General features: G+C 34.3%; 1 protein-coding gene across 1 annotated transcript in view; it reads right to left on the bottom strand.

Annotated features, from left to right (window-relative positions):
- LOC131800819 (syntaxin-binding protein 5-like) overlaps positions 1–21,178 on the bottom strand; it is a 102,158-nt gene that overhangs the window by 15,432 nt on the left and 65,548 nt on the right. The window contains exons 14-15 of the mRNA XM_059118546.1: positions 20,112–20,289; positions 12,043–12,865 (exon numbers count right to left, since the gene is read on the bottom strand). Coding sequence (XP_058974529.1) covers positions 12,043–12,865; positions 20,112–20,289 — 1,001 coding nt within the window. The remainder of the gene's footprint in view (positions 1–12,042; positions 12,866–20,111; positions 20,290–21,178) is intronic.

Genomic DNA, 21,178 nt, shown 5'->3' with positions numbered 1-21,178 from the left:
TTCAAAATGGAGTATGCCAGTTTAATCTAAATGTTACGAAGTGTCAAGTTTGAACTACATTAGGTCATATGGTCATCCATGAATAGGAGACTTGTATTTATTTTCGATATTTTTAATCGAAGTTAAAAATGTTAAAATCTAACAAGTTTGAAGTATTTCGGAAGTATTTTCGAAAACTAATTTCGCCCAAGGAGATCTAGGATTTCTTTCGAATTTATTTTCGTGTCGTCATAGCAAAATGAAAACCAGCGGCTTACAATTATCTAAAAACTTAAAATCCAAACAGAAACAAATTCAAATTTCTCACGACAAATATAATAAAAAAGATTTGATTTAAATAAAAAAAATTATATAATTTTTAGGAATTGTTTGAAATGCTCAAACATTAAATAAACGTTTTGGAATATCAAATGAAATGCTTAAATTGCAATAGAATTAAATTTATGTCGCCTATGAACTCAAAGTCGCCTCGTTGAAACAACTGTGCCTGATCGCAAAATCATAAAGAGCACAATTCCGAGCATCAGAATCGACTTGGAAGGACACTTGGAAATTAGTGGGCAAATGTTTATCCATGGTAGAATTAAGAAGGTAAAGTCATGCAATCATATGTTTACTTTTTTTTTCAAAATTATTATTTTGAATACTTTCATTGTCAAAGTATCAGGGATGGGAACCTGTTTTCTATGCGGTGAAATTTGACAAGGTCAATCAGAACAGAATGTACAGAGATGGGAACCTGCTTAATTGAAATGACTTTGCCTGCTTAATTTTTCCAAGAGTTTATCTCTTCTAAACGGAAAGTAAGTGGCAATCGTCGTACCTATGCACGCACATAGTACGTATTGTTCTAGATATTCAACTTCATAAGCATCTTCAATTGACTGACTGACAATTCGACAAAACCCTATCGAACCCTACTGAATATATGGTCAGAATGGCATCCTTTAGAATGTTTGCTTGTATGTATGCAAGTATATGTAGAGAGTATGTTTTTTTTTTTTGTATTTGTTATTATTTTTTTAACTCTTTCTGCTGAGATGTTGATTGCACTGCACTGTATTGTATTGGTGTGTTCTTTTAATTGTTTTTTTTTTTTCGGGTGGATTTTCTTGTTGCTGATGTTCTCAAAAAGCTTAAAAAAGTGTTGCGCACCTGTTTCCCCAACGTAAATGCCACTGGATGATCCGGCGGCTGCCTGCCCATCAGCGGCATAATCAAATGACGTCGACGACGTGGAAGCCTGTTCGGTGAAGTGGGCTTTGTTACCGCCGCTGGACGAAGCAGCACCAGTCGAAGACTCATCGTTAGCCGAAGGATTTGTCTCGTAACGAATGTGATGGTTGTTGGGACTACCAGAGAACGGTGCTTTGGTAGCGCTTCCGCATGCACTGGTGGCAGGTGCTGTACTGGTGGCTCCATTGATCTGGGATAAATATCAATTCAAACAAACAAACAAATGGCCATAACAGTAATGAGTAATTTTCGTTATACATATGTACACTAGGGTGGCTCAACACAAAAAGTACTAAAACATAATACAATTGAATAGGTTCGGAACATTCTATACAGTTTGTTCCTTGATTGTAAGCTCTTTGCTGTCAACTGCTTTGTTGTTTTGCTTTTCAATTGGGGTTTCAATAAAAAAAAAACAAAAATATTGCATGTACATATGTGTTCGATTGCATACTCTCACACACAGGCACACACAAACATACATACATTGACATTGATTGAAATGCACACACACACAGAGAGAAAAAAGATCAACTGAAAAATAAAAACTGATTGAGGTAACAAATTAACATCGCTTGAGTTGTGATGCAGAGGAAATCAACATCAAAAGGGGCATGCCCATTATGAAAATCAGAGTTGAATGTGAACCAAGGATGTAGCGGCAAATTATAGAAACGAAGAAAAAACAACTGAAGATCGAACCAAAGGTGAAGAGAACAAAAATCAAAACCGAGAGCGAGAGCGAGAGAGAGTAGAATAAAATTTTGCAAAATAAGAAATAAATCGAACCGAAAAGAAGACGTAGTGCAGCAGCATTTTGAGTTTGAATTGAACGTTTTCTTGGATTTGATATCTGTAATTTATTTAATTTAAGACAGCAAATAAATATTTCAAGAGTCCAGTAGCAGGATAATTTGAGTCTGCAGCAAGTCTAATTGAATTTTATACAAAAACATTTTGCACGGTGTATCAATGAATCAATCAATCAATCAGGCTGGTAGCAGTAACATTTCTTGTTGTTGTTCTTGTTCTTGTAGTTTTGCATTGTAGTACTTACATACATACAAAAGATAAATAGTTAACGTATTTGGTTTGGTTTGTTGGGTTGTGCTTAAACATAATCATTACATACATATGTACATACGAATACACAAACAAGGTAGGAACACATTAAAAAAAATAAATATGTAACAAATTGAACAAAAATTAGAATAGCAACTGAGAACATTTTTACAAACAAATTTCTTTTTATATCTCCTTAATTTGATTTTCAATTAATTTTAAAACATATATTTTTTTATTACAAAATTATAAGGAAATCCAAAATAAAAAAATATTCCTTTGAGATAACTAATTGAAAAAGAAAACAAAAAATGGTATCATATTCATGAGACGACAATGCACAGTGATAGAGATAGACAGAGAGAGAGAGACTCGCAGACAAATCAATAATTTCGCATAGAAATAGATAGACAGGTGGAGTTGGTGATTGTGTTGGTAATAGTGGCTAAGTGGGTGGTTCAATACAATCCATATTTACAAACGTAATTAGAAAAAAAAAAAAAAACAAAAACAGTAGAAGAGAGGCTCTATTCTTCCTGGATCAGGACAAATTTAATTGCATACACAAATCTCCCTCGGGCTTAGATTGTAGCTCACCAAATATTCACCCTTATTATGGTTGGCGTTGTCGTAGGCGTTCAAGTGTCGTAGACGTAGTCGTAGGCGTTGTCGTAACTAGAAATTTTTGGTATTATCTACAATTTTCGACTACGTCTTTTTTGTAATAGATATGAAAAAGCAGGGTGCTCTGGAATAATACACATTTTTTGAATTTACGAGCTACCCGGTTAAAAGAAATAAAAGCGTCAGTTGAAATGGTTGAAGTAAAACGATTATTTGTTTAATTAAATATTGAAATATGTTAAGTCCTGGCAATTTTTTAACTGAGGATGAAGATATTCAAAATGATTTAAAATTGAGGCGAAAAATAATGCGGGTTATTTTTTGAGGGAAGCGTACAGACATCCTGGATGACCACATCCTGCTTCTGTTGCGTATTTCGGTGTAGTCTGTTTACCCTTGGAAAAGTCAGTGTGCAGGGATTGTGGTTTTCTTTGTCTTCACTGATTTCAAACCCTCCAAATAGTTCCTCCTCAGTCTCCAGATCACCAGGTGTTGGACGCTGTTGAATTCCAATTGTTTTTTTTCCCTGCATTTACAATTGTCTCTAATTGTAACGTGATGCTGCTTCCTCCGTGTCGCTTAAAATGAACTGCTTGAAGGGGCTTCCATCTGTAGCACGACATTCTACCTTGGTATGAACTAGCTTTTTCCTCAATTTGAATTTGAGGTCGGTCCAGACTTTTATCCAGTCCTCGACTGTTCGAACCGGCGGTCCTAGGATATTGAGTTTTGCACCATTCTTCCTTGATGTTAATTTTTTTCAAGCCATTGCTGTAACCTCTAGACAAATTTCGATTAACTGGCAAGATCTGGATCATTTCGTCAAATTGTTTCTTTGTTCTGACTATAAATCTAGAAAAAGACGTACATACAAATATTTTTGTAATGTTGATACATACTTCTTCTTAAAATCCATTTTGTATATTACTTATTCTTTTGTAATGTCAATTTGGATAAACTTTTGTGTGGTGTCGGCAACAAAATCTCTAACGACTAATTTTGCAGTGTTTGTCGAATAAGAACGCGTCTTGTGGTACGGAAATTGTAACAGAATTTCATACAGAGTTGTAATTTCTCGCATACGACACACATAATACCAATTAGTCGTTACGACGCATCAACTTGCAATTTTCGGTACGACTACGCCAGCCGTAATAAGGGTGATTATGTCTTTTTTTGCCACAATCAATAAAATTCACAACTGTCGCCAATAAAACAGTAAAATTTGCAAAACAAATTGGTTTGCTTGCCCCAAATAAAAAATGCAAATTTGTCAGCCATTATTTCCCCAAAAGAAGATAATTTTTGACATCGCACACAATTCGAATCAAATCACAATAATGTATTTTGAAAGCAAAAGTGATAGTCAGTTGAGCTTTCTTTGTTAATGCCCGATTACATATGATGTGTAATGATACTTTTTTCATGATTATCTTTAACATTTTTATTATAGCATATTTTTAGACGTTTTTAAACCAAAAAGAAACGTCTAATAATATAGGGTTAATGCATATTTATATAGTATAAGTATACCATACTTATAGAGAAAGTATTTTATATAGTATATAGATATAAAATTATTTATTTTAAGTTTTAAAATTATAGTGAGCGCGGGTCTGGGTTTTGAATAACCAATAGCTACAGGGTGAGATGAAAAAACTGCAACTAACTTCAGACCGCTGTTATTTCTAAGTCACTCGTCCGACAGCTCTTAAAATTATTGCAGTGACAGTCATTATATTGTTTACAAGGGTACAAAAGCATATTGGTGAGAATTTTCCAGAAAAAAAAATATTCCTGATGGAATTTAAGCGTGATAGTGTGATTTTTTTATGTTTGGCTGGAAAACCACAAGTGGCTATCGTTAGAGCACTCCAGCATTTAAATTTGAATAAATCTTTTGTGTCTCGTACCATCGCTCGTTACCGTGATTCTTGTAGCGTAGCCCCACGGCAAGGAAGTGGAAGGAAGAAATCAGAACATCAGTAGAAATGGTTCGACAAGTAAAAAAGGGACTTGATCGAAACCCGCGTCGCAGTGGCCGAAAAATGGCTCGTGAGCTGAACATATCGCAATATACCATTAGTCAAATACTGAAAAACGAGCTCGGAGTAAAGCCATTGAAATTTCAAAAAGTGCCAAAACTTCACTTGGCCTAAAGTGGTGAACTGCCGAATTTGGTTTTCTCCGATGAGAAGAAATACCAAAGTGTCGATTACCTCAAGCAAGCGCTTAGCCGGGAATGGGCCAAAATACCGCAGAACAACATTCGGGCAGCGAGTGACGATTTCATTGTCCGTTTAAAGGCCATAATTCGTGCCAAAGGTGACCAATTCGAACAAATCTAAACTTATTCTAAAATTTGATGCTGTTTCCGACATTTAAATAAAATAAAATTTAAAAAAATGTAAAAATATGGCATTTGACTTTGTTGCAGTTTTTTTTTTTACCTCACCCTGTACATATTTCAAATATCAAATCCAATTTGGAATATGCAGATCAATTTTACAGAAATAGTGATTGAATGTTTTGGTAATTAATTTGTATTTTTTCTTTGAAAATGAACATTCATTAAGGATTTTAATATTTGGCCCAGGTTTTAGCTACAAAATATTTTTGCACATTGTCTAGTCATGGAAATTCACGCTCACTTTGTTGTCATGGACCCAAAGTTCGGAACATTAAAAAACGACAATCACATTATTATTATTTTTTTTTTTGATGCAAAGTTACACAAAAGAAAAACGAGCAATCGATCCAATTAATTATTAACTTCATGATATGTTTGTAGAAAGTTTCCATGTTCCGGACCGTGGTTTAAGGCTAGATTACACATGATGCTAGAGTCATATATTATTTGACTTTGTCCACAATTATCTGTAGCATTTTCTTAATCTTAATCTAAAAGTTAACGCTTTATAGCATAGTTTAAAAAATATACTAAAAATGTAGAATAAATACAATGCTAATGTATTTACATAAATGTACAGTACAGAGTTAACATAGTACAGCGTTATTTTTAGGTTTTAAAATTGCTGAGAGCTCCTCAAAGTATGCTATAAAAATGTAAAATATCAAATATTATAGAGTCAGTTCACATATGAGTAACATATTGTGTAATCCGGACTTAATTGGTACTTGGGAAAATTTTTAAGGCTGAAAGCTTATTAAAATTTTAAATGGTTGTGCTTTTGATGAAAGAGGAAAAGGGAGTAGTTTTCCTTTGCCATAAAAGTTTTAATGTTGGTTCCGAGAGAAAATCATAATTTCTAACAATTTACATGGTGAGCCGATGATTATGACTGGATAACAGTGGTACTCCGCCCTTAAGACTAGCATACACATAATGTTAAGAGTAGTATGTAAATCAACTTTTTCTATATGTATATTATGAAAATATGTTTTGAAAATATATTTTAAGACGCTTCATATAAATATAGTATATTTATATTATATAACCTTGTACAGTAAACATAATATAAGTTATACCGTTTCGTTTTTTTTTTTTTTTGTCGCGATTAAAAGTCTGCTACAAAGGTGTTTATTTTAAAATATGAAAAAATCACTGGCCTTAAAACTTAATATGGTGAGCCGAGAATAGATTACCTATAGCCACAACTCATGTATTGTATTCCAAATGTGACATAATGGTAGGAGTCGAATAGAACGGTTAAGATCTATATTCGTCTAAACTTTCGCTTACCTATTAAATTATTGAACCCGCATTTTGAAGGAATTTAATTGTGAAGGGCCTCTTCGATTCAATGAACATTTTCATATAGACATTGCGAACGGGTCTGTTCTGGTTATTTTTCCTGCAAGAATTATCCAGCATTTTCTTTCTCCAAGAGTTCGTAAGCTGTATTCTCTTTTTAGAGAAAACTTAAAAATGTAAACAGACATTTCCACTGGATTTAAACAGAGATAAATAAATAAAATGTATTTCGTCGTTGAAAAGAGGTCAGGCTAAATCACATTATTGTTGTTTTTATAAAAACAACAATAATGGGATTAAGCCTGACCATTTTGCAACAACAAAACGATGTGGTATCCCGAACAAACAAGCCAACACTGTTCTAAAATGAATTTCTCATTTTGCTCTAAAAAAAAACGAAAAACAAATTGCTCTTGGACACTAATAAATCATTGGAGATCAAATAAATAGCTGAATGTAGGAACAAGAAGTGTCGCAAGAAACTAACTAACTAACTCTAACTCTCAGCAAAATAACTGTCAAAATTCTCTCTCGAATCGCTTTCATTCCCAAAAACCAATTGTAACCAGACAAACTTAATATTGCAGAAGAATGAAATTAATTGAATGGTAATTTTAGAACATCATAGGACAAAAGTGCATTAAACATGGGCAATAATAATACACGTATGTAAGGTTATTAGCAAATTGAATGGATTTTGAACCATCACTACCAGAAAATTTCTCAAGAAAGCAGAATATGCGTAATTTTCCTGTTTTAAAGTATGTAAACCAAATACGTTTTTTTTTGGCACGATCTTAAGATATTCCTCTTCAAGTTTTCTTCTGTACTTTGTTCAGAGACAAAAAAACACACCAACGCTACCTATAGTGCCTTGTGCTTGGATATTGAACATTGTGGAGTTGTGAGTGCAACATAAACTCGTCAGTGTGGCCGCAACTAGGTTAGTATTGGACTAGCACTAAATGGCTTCTAAATTTACTTTTGGTTCATTTTCAAGTGATTATATTCCGTTGCAGTTCGCCTGGATTTAAATGGAGGTTGGGTTGGGTGTGGCAAGTAACTACAACATTTAATCATATTGTGCTTTTGCGGAAGTTGGGGGTGGGTGTATAACATTGAACCCTATGGGTGAGAGATAGTTTGCACCCTTTTGGGTGCAATTATTTTATAATTTAAACTAATTGTTTCATATTTTCAAATATTTACTATTAATACGTACATACATAAGTTTATAGGCTATATTTCGGTCTGTTCCAGAACTGCAAGAATGTAACACTTTTTACTACGACAACCGATTTTTCCTTTATGATATCGCAAAAAAAATCCCAATCTAGTAGATTCTTGCAGGTTCTGGAACAGAGCCATTATTGAAAATAATATTTTGTGACTGTTTATTATTATTTTTTTTTAGTTTAATTTTAACTTCAAGGTGACGACTAACGACAATATATATATTGAGGGATCATTATTGGTATGGTATTATGGGTATCGAAAAGTACCTGTAGTGGATCTATGGGTGTTTATGTGTGTGTTCTTGTTTTTAATGTAATACGACTTTTGGTTAGGTGTATCGAGGTAGACGGGACGTTAGTTATGTTCATGTTTATGTTTCATTTTTGTAAGATAATTTGGTTATTACCACCAACAAAACATTTCCTCAAATGTGCACAAAAACAACAACTGGACGGTTCGGCTTCAGCATTGCACAGCTTTGGAAAATGGAAAATAGAAACAAAAGTGTTGTTAAAATTGCCATTAAATCGTATCTACATCAAGAGATTTTTCAATTTACTTCCAATTGAGATCGGTTCCAATGATGTTCATTTCGACTGAATTATAAATAGGGCCAAACAAAACTAAAATAATGCATTCTGTAATATATAATACGAAGGTTAACTAACTAATACCTCTCGTCATTTGGACAAAACAAAAAAAAAAAAAAATAATTATAGATATGGTCGAATATGGTTACAACAGCACACTCCCTGTGATTCAAATTTTTATAATTTAATGGGGCCTGTTGGAGCCGTATTCGACCCTATTTCTAAATCAACTGGAACAATAAGGAATATACACATCGTTGGTCCTATAAACAAAACTTGTCTTATATCGAATTCTTGATTACGCAAGACATTCATAGAGACAAAGAAAGACATTTGACAAAGACATAACTAGATACCTACATTTATGTACATTACATATGCATCAAATCTAATTTGTAATTCAGAAAATAAGACTACAGGGTTCCGAATTCTTAATTCAATGTCACCAGCGGATGGGACTATCCTTGGCGCCAAGGCAATGCTTTATATTTCGTCGGATCAGTGACATTTGACAAACTTAAAGAGAGCAATCAATTAAAAAACCCGACTACATTTTTTTCGACTAGTCATAAATATGTCTCGCAAGATTTATATTCATGACTTTGACCTTGCCGACGATAGTGTTTTATCCTCTCCTGTTATCGACGATTATGAAGATGAACACTGGCATGGGGCTTCTGCATGTTTCGACTGACCCATAGAAGTACCGGCTATGGCCGATATGGCCTATAGACACCTCTAATGACATACATTCATAAAGAGAGCGTTATACAGAATAGGAATGACAGCTGGGAACATAGAGCTCGGCATTGTTCAACAGTCTTGAAGAAAACTTAATGTTTGTACATTTCCTAGACTGGATGAGCTAATGAAGATTTTAGCCTTCCAGGCAATGATAAAAACGAGATACTAGCAAATCGTAAATAGTCAAGGAGTCATATCGAAGAATAGTTATTTTATATTGCAGGACCCCATCTTGCTGCGACAGATCTTATGATTTCGATTAATATAGACATTTTAATGGGGATTTCAATAAGATTTTTTTGATTGTAGAAGACCTATAGCCACATCACATCCTATGTTATGCATCATCTATAGAAACAGTTTAAGTTTTAAACTGTTCCGATATTGTAAAAAAACACACACACATATTCAATCAAATATACAGGGTGAGATGAAAAAACTGCAACCAACTTTGGACTTCTGTCAGACGAAAAATGGCCCGTGAGCTAAACATATCGCAATATTTCATTCGGCAAATATTGAAAAATTAGCTCGGGGTAAAGCCATTGAAATTCGAAAAGGGCAAGAACTTACACCGCAACAGAAAGAAAATAGACTCAACAGAGCTTAAGAGTTGCTTCGCTTGGCCGAAAGTGGTGAACTGCCGAATTTGGTTTTCTCCGATGAGAAAACATTCGTTGTTCAGCAGTTTGTAAACAAAAAAAATACTTGCCAAAGAGGTCAGCTGAAAATGTGCACCTTCGGTTGGCCGCCAGAACTCAAGCGACGGCCATGATGATGGTGTGGGCCACCATATCAGCCGATGGTCGCTCTCCGCTCACAATAAATGCCGAAAATTATCGCGAAAATATTCTGGAGGGTGTATTAAAGCCTTGGGCACGAAAACATTTTGGCCGCAGTCCTTGGACATTCCAACAGGACTCAGCACCATCGCACTCAGCACGCGCCACCAGGAATGGTTACAAAATGAGGTTCCTCGCTTCATTTCCAGCGCACAAAATCTCCGGATTCCAATCCGTTGGACTATTGTATTTGGAGTATTTTGGAAAGCAAGGTTGGCACTAAAAAATACCAATGTGTAGATCACTTCAAGCAGGCGCTTTGCCGAGAATGGGCCAAAATGCCGCAGAGCAACATTCGGCAGCGTGTGACGGTTTCATTGGTCGTTTGAAGTCCCTAATAGGTATCAAATGTGACCAATTCAATCATTTCTAAACTTATTCTAAAATTATAATTTTTTCCGATATTTTTTGATTGCATTCAATAAATCTAAAAAAAATTAAAAATGATGGCGTTTGAGTTTGTTGCAGTTTTTTTCTCACCCTGTTAACTGTAGACTTTTGAGATATGTAAATGCGTGTCAATTTAAATTAATGTTCGAGTTTTAGTTTACCAAATTGGACAGATCGAACACAATTTATTTACACGGCAGAATTTTTAGTATGTTGGGGAATTTCTCTCCTGAACAAACCAAGCATATACTAAAAATAATCAGCATTATGAAAATAAGTTATGATTGATGTAGTATATATGTATATACTACCTATAAATAATACCGCTATATACTACATTTTTTACAGATGTAATTCGAATTTTTTCAGCTGAAATCCAAGAATTCCAATTATTTCAGTTGTAATTCGAATTATTCCATTTGAAATTCGAATTATTACAATTGTAATTCGAGTTGTTCCATTTAAAAATCAAAAAAAAAATTTAAATAATTTGAATTACAATTGGGACAATTCAAATTACAAATGAAATAATTCAAATTACAAATGAAATAATTCGAATTACAATTGGAATTTTCGAATTACAAATGAAATGTTACGAATTAAATCAAAATTTATTCGAATTACAACCGAAAAAGGTGTATAAACAATACAACTTTTTTAGGTTTAATATACGGACGACATTCAAACCCCACACACACACACATTTTGTGTTAACAACATGACTTATAATCTATGATTCGTTAGCACCCCCTTTGAATCCCAAAAACGACAATTCATCAGTTATTAGCCACAAAAAATATTAAATAGATGCAGACATGTTTAGTCCATGAAAATGTGTCGATATGAGTGAGCGATGAGTTGAGTTGTGTAGAGAATGGAATGATGATGACGCAATAGTTAGATATGGATCCTTAATTAGATTTTCAAATGTCTAAGGGATTGGGAAGTGAAAGGTGTACACGCACGAGTATAGTTATACAGCAGGGGGGATGCAAGATGCATGGGAGCGTGGAAACATGGGTGGACTAGAGTGCGACATATACCAATGACAAGTCCAATCAGCTGCCGGTTTTACATACAAATGCTATACACAACATTACAAACACATATAACCGCAAACTATGTGTGTTCCTTTTTGTACTGTCTATGGTGACGTATTTGTCGCAAGCAATTCCTTACAGGATTAGTTTTGTTTTTCTTCTTTTTTTTTTCAAATCAATCGAAGGAGAGCTATAGATTTCATGGTTGCCCAGTTTGCGGACTCACCCACCCACCATGAATAGTTATGCGTACCATGTTGAAGGAGAAGGTACGGAATTGTGCCATGCGACGACAAGATTACACACAGACCAAGTATACGTGAGAGACAGAGTGAGATGAAGAGAGATAGATATAGAGCGAGCGAGCGACCGAACAAATATCATGTCTGATCATTGTCGCAATAGGATCTGGTTGAATTGGTATGATCTTCAACATTGCGCGTAGTATTAGGGCGTGCTTGGAGAAAACGCACATATACACAGACGCACACAAACAGAGACAAGTAGAAATTGTTGTTGTTTTTGGTGTTCGATTGTGGTTGAGCAAAATTTCATATACTTACGGGTTTTCTTGGTAACGGCGGTTCCACTACCACTAGCGCCACCACCACTACCAAGCGACGGCGATGAATCGTTACGATTTGTACGTAGGCGAGCTTCGCGCACCTGATATTTAATATTCGGAACTGAGAGCAAACGCTGATCCCGTTTCTCTTTGAGTTTCTGGCGCGGTGGTCGAGTCGGTGGCGCCATATTTGCTGACTCGCCGCCACCGCTAGTCGTAATTGGCAGATTATTGGGCCTTGTATTCTGCTGACCACCATCAGCATCATTGGCAAAATCTACACGCTTGCTAGGCAAAGATGGCGGCGGTGGTGTATCGCTACTGTTGGCTCGTTCGAGCTCGCCAACATTCACACTCTCTGCGGCAGTATCGGTCACTTCGGCCATGCTACTCTCTGTCATGCTTTCTCTGCACTCGACACCCACTGCAATCGGGTCTTTGGGTGGAGATTCGTCGCTATTTTCTGCCGAGCATTCCGTTTGGGTGTAGAAGACAGAGGAGCTCTTTGGGACCGTTTCACTCTCATTGCTCATGTTTAGACCAATTTTCATATTGACTTTGGATAATTGACGTTTCAAATTGAAGGTCTTCCAAGACATCGACTTTCGCCTGTCGGGAAGGTCCTTGGGTGGAATTGACGTTTCGTCCCGAATCGGACTTTTTGCAAACATGAAGCCGCCACCACTTCCACCACCAACTGCACCTCTTTCCTCCTCCGGTGAAGCGGGCCGAGATGATGGATTCGATTGTTCGGCATTCGATTCGTTTGCCTCGGCTATGTACTCGATAGATGGGCTGTCAGGGCTAGTGGTGTCGTGAAGCTAAATCGAGTTTCAATTATTGGACAAATTAAAATAGAACACGTTCAAAATGGTTTCCCAAAACACACACACATACACATAAATATATATAGAGATGTAGTAGTAGTAGTAGTAGGTAGTACTAGTAGTAGTCACAGTTACACATTCAACTCCCTACTATGTAGATTCGGTTCGACTTTAAATGTTTGGGTTTTAGTTTTGGTTGAATTAAGTTGCCTATCGTTATATTTAGTTCATTCCCAAATGCATATGTTTATCACAATATACAGAACCAACATACCGATCAATACGATTCGATTGAAAACAAATAAAATATATATATATATATATATAAATATATATTGTCGCTACATACACTCTCCAGCTTTTTTGAGTTGTTTACTTAAATCTGTGTGCGATGAAAAATTCAAAAAAAAAATGTATCAAATTTGTTAACCATCATTGGAAAGAGAAAGAGAGTTCCTATCTTCTGGACAATGTAGTCATGCCATAGACTAATGAAAATATAGACGAAGGAATGCTCTCACCACTTCTCATCGAAAAAATTCGAATTAGCAGATGTCGTCTATGTCGTTTCACGGGTATGAGTGAGAATATGGAAGTCACTCAATTCCTAAATGTTAAAAATGTCACGAACTGTAGGATGTTTGAAAACTGTTCCACAATAGAATATCGAACAAGTCAAAACTATTAAGTTCGGCCGAGCCAAACTTTTAATGCCCTCCACTATTGGGCAGAGAAAACATTTTTATATAAGAGTATCTGAATTCAAATGTGTTCCACTATAATTGGTTAACGCTGATAAACTCAAAAAAACCATAAAGTGGATGAGCCCATTATATGGGGACCGTACCAAAACGGGAACCTCCATACACAATTTTATACTTCAAGGATTGTCATATACTAAATCTTCTTAAATATCAAATTTGATAGAGTTTCGTGGGTAAATGTGGCTAGGATTATCAAAACACCGTATAACGGTGGCTATCGTTATACGTGCGCTATAGAAAAAGGGTAACCTAAATATTCAATGTTCGGCCACTGGAGCTAGAATCCATTATGAACTACAAATACTAATTTTTAGACAAATCCGTGGAAAAATGTGGCGGAAATCATTATAATACCGAATATCGGTAGGTACCGTTATATGGCGGCTATACCAAAACGTGGACCGATATATATCATTTTCAATACCAATCATCTTAGGCACAATACAAATCATTCTGCCAAATTTTAAAGCTCTACGTGAAATAATGTGGGATGTACCGTAAATTCAACAGGCACTCGGACGGACATCGTTAAATCGACTTAGAATTTTATGCTGATCAATAAATATATATGTACTTTATGGAGTCTATGACGAATATTTAGGGATGCTACAAACGGGATAACAAATTTAATATACCCTCCTTTTCAATGTGGAGAGTATAAAAAAATACGGAAATAACCAAGTAAAATTATTGAAAATATTGAAATGTGTTTTCTAGTAGGTCGACTGAGGGCCACCTGCAATAGAGACCAATTAACTTTCCGTTGTCTGTATATTCATTAGTCTATGGCCATAGTAAAACTATACTTTTTTGTATCATGTGGTCTTGGAAAGTACTGAAAATAGTACATCATACATACCCTGGTAGGTAGCAAACAATGAATTTGTCTTAAAATGTTCGCCTTCAAAGAAAGTTTGCAACAGCAAGGCTCGTAAGAACTAAATTGCACCAAAATATAATAATACTATCAAATGAAATTAGTTTTTTAGATATTTTTCAAAATTACGTTTTTGTGAGTTAAAAATAGGGAATATTTCAAAATCGTAGTATATTAAAAATGCACAACATTGTGAACAAAGTCACTTAAATTGAAGTCATTAGAAAGATTTTATAGGGAGTTCCGGAATATGAGGAGAAGTTGTTGTTCTTTTCGTTGAAAAAAAAAATTCTGTAAATTTCAGTGTATTTAGATCCCTATTTAGGAATGATAAAATGAAAGGGAAGATGGAAGTTTATAGTTCCATAAAATTCCAGAATATTTGCAAAACTCAGAAATCGATAACTACTGAATTGTCACCGACAGTATCTTTTAAAGTTGTTTTTTATTCTCTTTATTTAATAACGAAATAGTAAAAACTCATTATTTTGTGTCGTTCTGGTATGCTAAACATACAATGCTGTCATTATTTGTTTGTGGACAACAAAAATAAACAAATTCTTTTAAGGGATTATTAAAACCTCCGTCTCAAATGGTCAAAGGCAAAGTTGCCTAAAAAAGAGAGCTTAAAATTTCAGATTCTTCTTTTTGAGATTAAAAAAAAAATAATTCAGATTCCAACAAAAAGCAACTCATTAGATTCCCATTATGGTGAATTTGTAATTAAAATACCTTACTACCTAAGTGGGTAGGTCTTTTATTCAAACCTAGACTTTGAGATCCATATTCCGATATACAAATTTAAAAAACAATTTTTAGACGAAGGACATATTGTTTTATCAAAATACACTTTGCGTTCGTTTTCTTAAACTCTCTTTTACTGTCCATCTTAAAAGGAAACAAATTTATCACACCTCCGTCATTTTTAAACTTCATGGCACACATACACAGTGACGATACTTATGGAATAAACTCAATTGGCTGGAGATTGTGCTAAACAAACATTTGTCGCATTTAAATTAGTAGTAGTGGTAGTGGTGGTAGTTATTTATTTATTATTATTTTTTTTTTTTTTTTTGAATTGGAATTTATTTTATAAAAATATTTTATTATTATGTGGGGGATAACTTAAGGTATTTAAACACTTTAGTTGGAATAATGAAAAACGTTCGCTCACACTGAAACAAGACCAAATTACAAAATTATCTTCCGTGCACTAAATAATTAAAATAAGGATTACGTTTTATTGTTTTTGGATTTTTTTTATTGTTGTGTTGTTATTGTTTCGTTTCGTTTCGTTTTTTTGTTTTGTTTTCACTTCAGTTAGTTTATTACCATGCTACGAATAACGAAGGTCCCGTTGTTAGATGTGGGGTTGTTTGTTGTTGTTGTTGTCGTTGGTTTATTTTGAATGCAAATGAAATAATGAGTGCCTATATTAGTTGTTGTTCCTGTTATGTCACTTGTATTTGTTAATAACCATTCATTTGTTGTAATTATAGTTTATTTGCTTAGGTTTAATATTCTTATGTGGCCCACAGGAAATGTTAAATGTGTTTTTTAGATTTATCATAATTTAGCCGATTATAAAATAATTGGAGATTTTTCATACCTCCTCCATATTTTTCATTTTTTTTTTAATTTGGAATAAAGCATAAGATCAAAACCCCTATGAGAGAATTAAGAGCTTTTGGTATCAACAGATATAGAGAAGATTTAAAGATATTGAATTCGAGATTTGAACTACTAGACCAACTACCAATGTTCGAACTATTTAGTATCTCAGTGCTGTTTAAAAATGTGTTTCGAGAATGATCACGGGAAACACAAATGAAATCTCAATTATAATCAAATAGAGAAAATCCTTCATTTTTTTCCATCACACAAGGAGCTATCAATTGAAGATTAAAAAAAAAAAAAAAAAAAAAACAAGGAATTTTAATATTTTATTTTTATTTCATTTTAGAAATAAGTCACCTTAAAATATTCGTGGAATACGTGATTGTATAATTGATGTCGTAACTTATACGACTTGTATCTATTTAGATGTTAATTTGATCATTTACACACCTCCCCGCCCCAAAAAGGGGCTGCTGTCCGATATCCGTAAACTTCCTTTTGGACATTTAAGGTAACCGAAATGGCATATGGAAAAATTATACAATAACATAAATTCCTGTTTTCTTGTAACAAAAATCATATGGTTTAATGTTGTCATGAAAAATATTATTTATTCGCTATAATAACTCTTCATGCATGTTCTCCTGCAATCTACCTTTGCAAGAGTTGGTTCATATGTGTCTACAATTGTTGTCTCAGAAATAACGCTCATTCATTCAAAAACTTGATTTAATGTTTTGAAGAAAAAATTATTACTTGCATTGAAATGGTAAAATATGCATTGCATTGAAATCTGAAATATTTATAGCATGATTATTTTTTCAAGATCAAACATGATTTGATGTTCTATTGAGTCTTGTCGCTCCATCAAAAAGTTTCAAGATTTCAACATGAAATTTTGATACAATATCAAATGGAACATGTACCTTCGTGTAAATAGCAAAGAAACAGATGGCAGATAAGCAGTGAGCCATAGAACGGAACATGAGAGCAGTCCTGTGCTCTCCTTAACAAATAGATACTTAAAATAGGAGAGTTAAAATAGATCCTCTGTTAAATAAAAATTCTCTAAAAATCACACACATCTAGCAAGACAAGAATAAGTCCTAACGCTAATAATCCTACATAAGAGACAGACGCTCACAAATGAACGAGGACAATATGCTCCAAATGGGGTTTGAAAATGACACATTAGCTGATTAGACCCATTCCCACATACACGCAATGTGGTCTGGTAGCGGCTATGATCAAAAATGTAATACATTTTGCCGTTAGTGGGACCTGACCGCAAAGTCATGTCAAAAACAACCTACAAAATATATTACGGTCACTTACGCTACTAACAGTCATCCCTCCTATCTTTGTGCACAAGTACATCTGTACAAAATTATTATATACTGTGCCCCTCACTCTGTTGGGTCCCTGGACACTGCAACATATCTGGCAATGAATCGGCCGATGAATTGGCCAGACGCGGATCTGAGTCAGTAGATCTAGAGTACAGTAGATGTAGAGTGCAGTACTTGGAAGAATTGGAGCTCCCAGTGAAGCCACCCTTATGCCAATTCTTCCAAGTACTGCATAAGCACTATCGTGGGAGATTTTAACAGAACTGGCTAACTGGAAGGGGATATAATGTCTCCAAAAAGATTTGGCTGGTGAACTCTGAAAGGAGAACAAGGTCACTCATATCCATGACGAAGCTGGACTTGAAGCTTGTGGTAGGCCTAATTACAGGACACTGCAACATAAAAGCCATGACTTCCAAATTCTGCCACTGTCCAACTCTTATCAGAGTGGAACAGAGGCTACTGGTAAGCAAATTCTGCCCGGTCATTCTTCAGTTAGTTAGAATACGAAAATGGCTAAGGACGACACGCTGACTACACCGTGGATGCACAGCTACAATACCCAAAGTAACCACTATTTCAAAAAAAAATTATATGTCAGTGTTTACTGGCACCGAAGGCAGCGCCAAAATTACATTTCTCAACATATTAGGATTAATATAAGCTGGGGCAAAATATAAGTCATTCTCATTCCAGTCACTCGAAACTCAAAAGCCACAATACTCTAACTTAACTTGGATGGAGTTCGTGAAGAAAAACTCCATATCTCATATCATTTTAAAACAGCTTTATTTAGAATCATGGGATAAATCCTGTGTTGTTTGAAGCATTAGATTTAGAAGAGATCAAGCATTTCTATTTACGTGACCAATGTTGTACGAAAAGGGGGATATACCTTATATCTTCTGGACGTTCGAACGTAGATACGTTGCGTCTAATAAAACGAATAACTGACGGAACCCCCCTTTAAATAAAAAGACAACTTCAAAGCCTGATTCATAACTATGTAATATGAAACACTTTTTGTGACATGAAGTGGCCGCTGGCTACTTTTAATATTATCTATGTATGTATTCATACATTTTATTGCCACGAATCGCGTGAATATCACAAGGATCATTTTCTCCAAAGAATTCATTCAAGGCACTAAAAGAGTTTTAATAACAAAAAAAAAACAGATTTCACAGGTGATGGTTAGTAGTTCAAATTGATATCTATGTATTTACATCTCCGTTAAGAGGTAGATTTGAACAGAATTAGAATAAGTAGAATGGAAAATAGACTGATAGAGAAGTGAAGTAAGTGAGTAGAATAAGAGGATAGTCTTCAAAGAAGAAGAAGAAATAGAATAGAAGGTGAAGTGATCATTTCTCGATGGTGCAACAACAAAATATTTTTAGTTTGTTTTAAGGACGGGATTTTTGTTACTTGGGGTTTTTGAGAAAAGTATTTTCTTTAGGGGTTTGTGCTTGGAAATATTAAGTAAATTCATGCGGGTTGTTTTCGGCTCACAAACACATAGTACTACAACAATTACAAATGTAGAGATGTTAATTATTGTTAATCTATATCAAATATGCCCTAAACAATACAATTATAACGATTGTGGATGGGGGATTGGGAGGGGCGCAGTAGCTCAACAAATGCATTTAACTTTAAAACAAAGTTCAACTGCTTACAACCCACTTCTGTGTGGGAGTGTCTTCTTAATTAGGCTAGGGCTAAGCGGGTTATTTTCGATTAGGGAATTATGGACACAATCGATGATGTACCTCATATTTGAAAAAAAAAAAAACGGTAACATACATCAGCGTTGTATATGTGGGTGTGTACATCAAATGGTTCATATATCATTGGTTCAGCAGAATTAGGTTATTCAAGCCACATTTATAACAACTGCTAAGATTAAGCAGGCATACACATTTGCATCTGTGTATTAGGTTTAGCAATATTGCAGTAATGGAGGTTTACATTTTCAATTACTTTGCGGAAATAAAAGGGCACATTTATTATTTTCTACATTTCGAAATGTTGTGTTTGGTTTCTCTTGGACTAAGGAGGGACTATGCACTTCCACTTTAAATATTGAATGGAAAATATGACATTAACAAACATAAATATAAAAACAAAATATAAAAAAAACATTCCAATCGGAAAGGAAGAAAAATGTCGAGGAAAAGTTACATGTTAAAAAAATCATAAATAAGTTACCAATTCAATTCTAAGTATCTACCAATTTTTCAATAATACTAAACAAACTAAATCATAGCGGAAAACAAACAAAGGAGGAGATATATGCATATGTAAGTAGGTAAATAACTAAAAAAATGTTAATACGCACAAAGAAGCAAATTCAATAAACTAAAGTATTACAAATGCTTTTGTTTTTTTTTTTTTTTCATTTTAAATGCTGCCTTAAAGAACTACAGAATGCAATTTAGAATTTAGAAAATTTAAGAAATATATGTATATAATATTGGTATTGAAAACACAAATAATAACATTTGAAGTAATAGTAATAATAAAAATAATTATAATAGTAGTTATTATTTTTTTTTTTTTCGATTTAAACAGCATCAATTTTACACAAAATCACAATTAAGAAAAGAAAAAAGATATGTCTGGCTTACCTGATCGGAGCTAGGCGAACGACTTTGATCGTCTTTTGTTTCAATGCGTTTGGGACTTTTTGGTGTACGGGAATAGGGATCATGAGCACCATATAGGTCAGGACAAGCAATGCTCAGTAAACAGACTTTCTGTATAATATCTATTATTACAAGTCCGTATTCTGTGCCGTAAGCCATTCTAGAAAAAATAAATAAAATACATTATTAAGAGCGTTAAAAAACACGAGTTCACTTAGCTCGTTCGGAGAATCTGTGAGCAAAATTCATTAAAATGAGCATAATTTAATGAACATATTTCTTACAAATTATCTGAGTAACTTAGAAGAGATTTACGATCTGACATTTGAAAAACATGTTATATCAAGCCAAGAGGCTTGCACATAAAAAGGTTTCTGTAGAATTTCTCAAGAAGGTATTCTTATAAAACAATTAACTGGAATGACACAACGACGTTATTACTCACACGCAGGTAGAGTTTGTCCGACGGACTTTGGAGGAGTAGCTTGCCTGGTAACCATTACTCGTATATTCCAAAAAAAGATATATAGACATTTTCACTTCACTACACAATTGCAACTATAATTCAGAAAAAAATGTGCCGTAGTAATCGTGTCTCGCAGTTTGTTATAAGGTATTTTTGGTATGTTCTTGGCAGATGTCGCCTGCTTTACAGTATTACTAAGAATGTTAATTGTCCCTTAAATGAAAAGCTTGCTCAATTGCCGTTTCCAAGACTTTTGTCTTTAGTTGACGACATATCTTTCTTGTGAAACGACCGCCTCGAATCGAAGAGGTGTTGTGAAAAATTTTTCTGTTTATTGAGTTGCTGATTGCGGGTTATTATTTGTTATTTTTATTTTTAGTTATTTCAATGGTTGTTTGTTTTTCATAGAATAACTTTATTTATTTTTTCTTTTATATCCTTATCTATGCTTGTAGTTGCCATATTCGCTCGATTGAACACAGGTAATGATTAGCGATGATTGTTATAATTTTTTTCATAATTTTTATTATGTATTTAGTTCAACTTTGTTAAAGGCTGTTTTTATGTTGATGTATGTTAATAT

Source organism: Musca domestica, unplaced genomic scaffold, assembly GCF_030504385.1.
Source record: "Musca domestica strain aabys unplaced genomic scaffold, Musca_domestica.polishedcontigs.V.1.1 13, whole genome shotgun sequence".
NCBI classification, from domain to species: domain Eukaryota; kingdom Metazoa; phylum Arthropoda; class Insecta; order Diptera; family Muscidae; genus Musca; species Musca domestica.
The sequence above is the reverse complement of the archived record's forward strand: the minus strand, read 5'-3'. Positions and strand labels throughout refer to the sequence as shown.